This window comes from Symphodus melops, assembly GCF_947650265.1.
Source record: "Symphodus melops genome assembly, chromosome: 22".
Classification (NCBI taxonomy): Eukaryota; Metazoa; Chordata; class Actinopteri; order Labriformes; family Labridae; genus Symphodus; species Symphodus melops.
Genome location: NC_136712.1, coordinates 8,728,403 through 8,736,539, shown reverse-complemented (window position 1 = coordinate 8,736,539; position 8,137 = coordinate 8,728,403). Strand labels below are relative to the sequence as shown.

At 44.2% G+C, this 8,137-nt stretch overlaps 1 protein-coding gene across 1 annotated transcript; it reads left to right on the top strand.

Moving 5' to 3' along the window:
• Positions 1-1,814: 1,814 nt before the first annotated feature.
• Positions 1,815-8,120, top strand: wnt7ba (wingless-type MMTV integration site family, member 7Ba). The gene is made up of 4 exons (XM_079335159.1): positions 1,815-2,392; positions 3,489-3,715; positions 6,680-6,951; positions 7,483-8,120. Exons 1-4 carry the CDS (start codon positions 2,310-2,312, stop codon positions 7,960-7,962), a joined length of 1,062 nt encoding a protein of 353 aa, XP_079191285.1. The 5' UTR covers positions 1,815-2,309; the 3' UTR covers positions 7,963-8,120.
• Positions 8,121-8,137: the final 17 nt, after the last annotated feature.

The following is an 8,137-nucleotide window of genomic DNA, read 5'->3' as shown; positions in this document are numbered from 1 at the left end:
TTCAGCATGTTTAACCGGATCACCTTTCAGCAGCAGAGAGGGTCTGATTTAGAAGGCAAAGCAGCTTATCGTTCTGAAAAAAAAAAAGCACTGTGTATACATTTCATCCGTTTTAGTTTCACAAAAATCCAGCCCGATCTTTGAGCAGCCAAAGACTGAGAGCTGTTTTCTCTTTCTACACCCCAAGTCACTCTTTATCTCGCTGACTGCTCTCCCTGTGGCTGCAGGATTTTTTATTAAAAAAAAAAAAAAAGCTTTCTTTCCAATAAACTTCCCTGAAATTCTTTTTTTTTTTTTTTTTTCCCGTTTTATTTTGGTTGTTTATCTCAGTGGTACCTCCTCGAGGTTATTTGCACAGCTCAGATGTCTTTTCAACCTCTAAAACGTCAACAATGAGCAGAGAAGATCTTTGCCCCGTACTTCTGTCCGCTCCGTAAATCAGACTTGTAAAACTCATCAACCTTTAAAGGTCCTGAGGGATTAGACAGGCTGGTTCCCTCCCACTCTAGCTTTTACACTCACAGCATCTTGACTAAAAGGAAATCGATTCCTTTTGTGTCATACGTGTTTCGCTTTTCCATCGACAGTATTCAACACCTGCGCAATTCAAAGAGGACCTGGATTTTTTAACTACGTCTTCTCAAGGGAAATGATTTAAAGATGCCTTTTGTCAATTCAAGAGGTAAATGATGCCACATTTCTGCTTAATGCCACATCGGCTGTGCACTCATCAAGCATCAGTGTTCGTCTGGGTGTTCTTGGATTCATGACACTTCCTTCATGCTACCACATGAAGGCACTGTTTTGAAGAAGTCAAGTATCACCATGTGAAGCAGGACTCTGCCCTGCTAAAGAGACAATATCAAAAATAAAAAATAAATACAAATCCAGGAGTTTAGCACCCGGGCAGAAATCTAGAATTCCTCCACACATTACTATGATAAAGTAAATCAAGTCTGTGCGTTCACATTGTTCCCCATCGACCCATTCATCTTAGTCAGTAAAAGTTGATTTCAATTGCAAACTCTATTTGTCATTATTGATTATTTTCTTTACCAAAGGACTCATTTAATCGGTCTCTAAATGTTAGAGAAATGGCCATTAAATTCAGCAGGTAGATATCAATCTGTCAACGTGTTCAGTGTACAATCATCAAGGATGAAGAGAAGCATCTAAATAATGTACATATAGAGATACAGTATATATACATATATATATATATATATATATTATTATTTTTTTAAGGTTTATTTTTGCCTTTATTTCAGAGGTAGGACAGAGGGTAGAGTCTGAAACCAGGGAGCGAGAGCGGAACAAGAAAAGAGGCCACAGGTCGGATTCAAACCTAGGCAACCTGCTTTGAGGACTACAGCCTGTGTACAAGTGCTGCACTCACTAACCACTCGGCTACCAGGGCCCCTAAATGATAGATTTGAGGGGCTGGACATGTTGCATTGGATTTTTGCCCAAATGAATGTATGAAATGGTCAAGACATCCGTTTTGTTGTCACCAGTGTTAAATAGCCATAACTAGTGTCTGCATGTTCTCTTTGGAGATTGTCAAGGTGTATAATGGTGTTAGAGTACGAACAATAATAGGAAGCATTTACACTGTTTGGGAAGTGGTTTTGGAATGTGGAGTGACATTCCTATTTCAAATCATTACAGGGTGAGCACGGTTAACCCTATTACTGCTGCTGGATGCATACACGATCAAACACTTTATATCATTTTCATTTTCTACATTTTACATATATATTTCACTGTACATCTGTATGAGCATGTGAGCAGTTTTGGATTGCACGATGAAAACTTGCTATAGGATCCAAAGGCGGAAGGTAGCTGGTGTTTTGTGGGTGGGAATAGTGTGTGTGATGATGTCGGGGTGCAGACTCACCCCGGGGGCTGGTGCACCGGGAGAGGCCACTGTCTCCCTCTCTTCGACTCTCTCCACAACACTTTGACGAGACGTGAGCGGAGGGTATCGTTCATCCGGAACCCCATCTGATCCCCACCCTCTCTCTCTCACCTCCTCCTCTCTCACTTGTTCGCGCCCAGTCCTCTGTCGGAGCGCACTTCGGCCCAGGGATGCAGCCTCACATCTTCGACGCATGAAGAGCGGAGCTTGGAGCTGCCGCAGCGCGCCACGGCTCCGTTAGCCAAAGACAGCACCTCTTGACAGGGCAGAGAAGAGAGGGCACTTTTGGAACTCAGAGAAAAGGATTTATTTGCCCCCAGTTCATTTTTTTTTTAAATATTTACTTTTTAAACCACAAGGAAGCAGAACCAGATTTGTTCAATGCGCAACCATGCTCATCATCTCGTCTCGCAGCGCGCTGCTGTCCGTCTACTACCCACAGATCTTCCTCATCCTTACCAGCGGTAGCTACCTGTACGTTTACTGTCCCTGCATTTGCTTCAATCCAACACACGTCTGTTTGCTTTAATGTAAGGAGTAGTGCATTGCGCGGAGACTATTGGATGATTACGCAAAAACTCATTTTCAAAGCACTGGCTGTTCGCTGCAGGTGATATGAACAGGGAATGCGCTAAATGACTCTCACCATTTCAAGTCCACTTTAAGTTGACAAATGTATTGATTATATTTCAGATATCGCTCGTTTCTTGGTATTTCTCAATTTTGTTCTGCTGTGGCAAAAAAAAAAAAATCTACTTGGAATATTCTCATAATCAACATTTAGAGCATGGGTTTTAAATGCGTAACATGTGACGTTTAATCATTTTTTTCTCCAGAATTCAGTCGCACCCTGCCACGGAACACGAGCTGTGGGTTTTATCCCCCAGAATATGAGCAGTTGTGCGAGGTTTCATTCCAATGCTGTGCCATAAATCGAGCGGAGTCGATGACGTCTTGTATGAATGAGGCCATTTAATCTACGTTTTTTTTTTTTTTACATTTTAATATGAACGCCTCTGATGAGATAACCTGCTCCGATGGATTTACACATTCCACCAGAACCCACTTTGTCTTCAGAGCACCTCGTCATACAAGTGTCTTAATTTGAAAGCAGCATATGGAAAATAGTCATAGTGGACTACTTCATGCTCAGCATATAGGCACAGGGGAATGTCATGAGCTCTTTCTTATGCTACTAAAAGTTTCAGGCTCTCTCGCAAAGAGAGTGATTGCTGCACCATGCATGCCTCTAATCCAGAGACAAGGCCTCAAACTTTACGGTGGTTCATGTTTTTCTGTAACAGAGAGAGAGAAAACGGAATCCTTGCATTGCTATAATGAACTGTTATTCTCTCTATCAGCTTTAGAGGGTTTCTAAGAATACACAACGTGATGTTGCAGAGTCTGATCTTCTCTTTTGATTAGGTTATTTGGTTTTATTCTTGCGAATACAGACTGGCAGCTGCTGTGAAACATTTGGGGGTTAATGTGTATCTTCGATTTGCTGTACCATGCTCTTTGTCCTCGTGAAGGCAGTCAGCCTCTTTAACCGTTTCTCTCGTCTGTCCAGGGCGCTGTCCTCTGTGGTGGCTCTAGGTGCCAACATCATCTGCAACAAAATCCCAGGACTTGCCCCACGCCAGAGAGCCCTCTGTCAGAGTCGCCCCGATGCCATCATCGTCATCGGCGAAGGTGCCCAGCTGGGGATCAATGAGTGTCAGTACCAGTTCCGTTACGGCCGCTGGAACTGCTCTGCCCTGGGAGAGAGGACTGTCTTTGGACAAGAGCTGAGAGTAGGTCAGTCTGTTGAAAACTCTGCTTGTTTTGACTTCAGTTCTCTCTTCTTTTTTTTTTTTTCACACATATTCATAATTTTAAGAAAACGTGCAAAGCAGATCGGGTGAGGGGAGAAAGTTGCATGGTGTACAAGCTTGCCAGATTTTTCCGCATTTTCTATCAGTGAAAAAGAAGATCAGAGAAAACGAGAGGACGAAGACTTCAAAACTAAACGTAACAAGAGGCCTTGGCTTCATATCAAACCCCCCCCCCCACCCCTTTTTTTTTTCCAGAATTGTAAGAGTCGTTTTAACAAAAGTATACACAGCGAGTTGAAATCTCTGGCACGAGTGTGGTCTGACTGATGTGTGATCAGGGAGTTAAATCCGTCGATTTGGTGTTGCTTTAACTTGTCTGTTAAGCGGCTTCAGGAAACCAAAATGAGATGCTTGATCGGACGCTAAAAATCACTGAAGGCAATAAAGCAGCAGCAGACAGTCAGATGAGGAGCAAACACAGTACCAGCAGTCAGGTTTCCTCTTATTGTCTATAAAAGTAAAACACATGAGGGGGGGGGGGGGGCAAAAAGCGAAATGAAAGCCACAGAGAAGGTTGCAACTCAAAATTCTCAAGGGAGAATCAAGCCGCTGTTCACTTTGTGACATCACTCTGACATCAGCTATACAGTACGTGAAGCGTCGACACACCTTTAGAGCAGGGTCTAATGCCAACCGCATTGCGTGCATTGAGTGCCACCTTCTAAACCTCCACAAGACCTGAAACACACCACGTCCCTCCTCCTCCTCCTCCTCCTCGCTCTTCTTTTAGTCAACATTCTTCCCAGTTGGATTTCTCACAGAGGCCTGTTTGCTCCTAATGTGAACCGCTTACATAAATTGTGTTTCAGCCTGAAATGTTTTGTTGCGGTCTTGCTGTGGGTTTGGATCCATGTTTAATCTAGCAGCTCTGGGAGCCATCACTTCCTTCTACACTGGAGACAGGCAGACAGACGTCTGGATCCCTTTATTTCTTTTGTCAGAGGAAATGTCTCTTTGCTTTTGTGGTGTGTAAATGAGCTCAGAGAGACACTTTGGATCCACGTCTTCTTCACGCAGGCAGTTTGACCGAATAACACCTCACTGGAAGACAAAGTGGGATAAAAGCTGTGACTGTTAGTTCATGGATGGTGTTATTTAGACTGGATGGATCGTGGAATCTCAGGAAGTCGGGTTGCAATCTGTGTGTCTATTATTACTCCAAAATGGGAACGTAGTCCCTCTCGTGCTGCTAATGTTACCTCCATCAGTTCATTTTGATTGACCAGTCAGGCCCGTGCACTCATTAAGCAATGAGACAGACCAGAGAGATTCATGCAAACCACTAATTGAAATCAGCTCCAGCAGCGGGATGGTAACAATGGAGCCCTGCATGCGCTGCCGTACAATCCAAACAAATCACAGCGCGGAGAGATGGCTGTTTGGCTGTGGCATGCGCCTGATGCCTTGAGAAATGCTCACCATACAATATATCTGAATGGATCGCAGATTAAGCATGATGAGAGAGGACTTCAGAGTTTGTTTTGAGTTATGGGGGTGAGGGGGGGGGGGGGGACCGCAGGCCTGATGGTTTCTACGAAGGAGTTTGTCAGGTTGGATAGGGGCCATTAGAATCGCCTCTTACCATACTGTTGAGGACCAAAAAAAAAAAAAAAAAAAGAGAGAGAGGTTCTGCATTATCCTGATTGGAAAGGGAGGATATCTTTTTACCAATTACAGTGTCAATAAACTTATTTCCCCTCCACGCCATCAATAAAAATGTGTTTATTCTGAAGGTCAGCTGGTGACATACAAAAGCTAAAAAATGGACACTTCCAAGTCAAGTCTGACCACAGATTATTCCAACATGCACAACAGTGGTATCATTTGCGAGAAAAAATGTGGACCGCCTAAGACGGACACAAAAATGACACTCTAGCCGCGTGAGAAATTCCACTGATGAAAAACAAAAAAGGCAACGCTATGAATTGAAGAGCCAGAAAAAGCTCCTCCAGTCAGCCAGTAGATGTCACTTGTGTTTCCTTCACTGTGATTATTATTGTTCTAACACTGACCGACTACTGATGTACATCTGAGGTATGAAGAAAAAAAAAAAAAAAAGAACAAAGTTAAAGGGGAGAAAAATCCACAGGCTCATATAGATGCTGAATTATCTTCCATTCTGAGTCAACTTCAGACTTCCAGACTTTATTCTGGCTGAAATGGACTGAAGCTGAAGGATCTTTTTTTTTTTAAACTAGCTGAGCGGTCACATGTGTCGTAAAGAAAATGGGCTCCAATTCAATGCCTCGAAAATGGACAGAACAGTGTACAGAGTCAGACACAGAGGTGACATGCAGTGTTTGCTACAGAGACTGTATAAAGAGCGCACGACTTAACCACTGAGCTAAACGGGCGCCCTCGTGTTCCAAGACCTTTAAATGTTCAAAGTCATTCTCTGGCAGAACGTCTTCATTGAAAGCCGTGGGGGGAAAAAAAAAAAAAAAAAAAGGATTTCAATTGGTTTCACCTCGAGCCACAAGACCGTTTCAAGTTCCAAATATCTCAAGGTAGCACAAACAGGTGCTTCAGTCTGATTGTGCCTGATTCAGCTCTCTAAACCTTGTTAAGAGTTTGATAGCAGGATACCATCATCAAGTCCTGCATCTCTGTCCGACTTCTACCTGAGAAGTTTTAATGAGGTTGACCAAAATGAAGAAAACTTCAGAACAACCCATTTGGAGGATAACAGGACGATAACGTGTTGAGAGCAGTCGCCTCTTTCTCTTCCAGCGACCTCACACTTTGTGGATCTGGAAAGATATGGCCTCATGTACCCTAATGACTGCTTTTGTAATACTGTAATAACAGGAGTACTTCTCATATGTTTACTGTTGATTTCATTCATACTCCATATCAAATGTATTCAGACTCTGCTCTTTCTCTTTAGGCAGCAGGGAAGCCGCATTCACGTACGCCATCACAGCGGCAGGAGTTGCCCATGCAGTGACCACAGCTTGCAGCCAAGGCAACCTCAGCCAGTGTGGCTGTGACCGCGAGAAGCAGGGCTACCACGACCGAGAGGAGGGCTGGAAGTGGGGGGGCTGCTCGGCCGACGTCAAGTACGGCGTGGAGTTCTCGCGCCGCTTCGTAGACGCACGGGAGATCAAGAAAAACGCCCGTCGGCTGATGAACCTGCACAATAACGAGGCAGGGCGAAAGGTAATGTTAAAAAACAAAAAAAACAAAGGCGAGATTATGGCAGGTGTTTCTGTCTTCTTTTTGTTAGAGGTAGCATCAGAGATCACCTCACAAATAGAACCAATCAAAGTCAAGACAAGCAAAAACGGGATTCTTCCTCCAACATCAAGCTCAAACTAAGTTCAGAAAGTCACCTGTTAAATTTCCTTGCGTCGTGTTATTTCATGATTGAAGCTCAGTTCTATACGTGGATGGTTGCACAAATAGGTTCGGTCAGTTTCCTCGCTCTGAATAAAAGGTAAACTTAATTAGAGACTACAGTTTTGGGGTTTGACATGAAGTTGGCATAGCGACCGGTGTTTTGAAAGTTTAAGCGTCCGCAGAAAGCCCAGCTTATCAGACGAGAAACTGATCTCAATTGCCATTGGCTGTTTCCAAAACCAGCTATGGACTGTAATTTTAAAAGCACACTGATACTTGAATCCCACAAAATCATTTTCTGCTTTAAACCACTTCATCCATACAGATCTAATATCTTCTCTGTGTGCTCAGATCCTAGAGGAGAGGATGAAGCTGGAGTGTAAGTGTCACGGCGTGTCTGGTTCCTGCACCACTAAAACCTGCTGGATCACCCTGCCCAAGTTCAGAGAGATCGGTTACCTGCTGAAGGAACGCTACAGCGAAGCAGTTCAAGTGGAGCCGGTCCGAGCTTCGCGGCTGCGCCAACCCTCCTTCCTCCGACTCAAAGAGGCTCGGGGCTATCAGAAGCCCACGGACACAGACCTGGTGTATCTGGAGCGGTCGCCCAACTACTGTGAAGAGGACACGGCAACGGGGAGCACAGGGACACGGGGGAGACTGTGCAACGGCACGTCGACCCTCGCCGACAGTTGTAACGTGATGTGCTGCGGCCGGGGTTACGACACGCACCACTACACGCGCATCTGGCAGTGTAACTGCAAGTTCCACTGGTGCTGTTTTGTCAAGTGCAACACCTGCAGTGAGAAATCGGAAGTGTTCACCTGCAAGTAAGCACACAGGACACACAGCTCTAAAGACAACGGGTGAAAGTGGAGAGGGTTACGACACAGTGGAATTTGATTTGAAGGACTTGGAAATATTTATTTACCAATTTGCACATTTTTCATCCAATTTTGGAATTCTTTAAAGATGAAAAGGAAAAACTATGCAGGGTTTGGAGAATTCT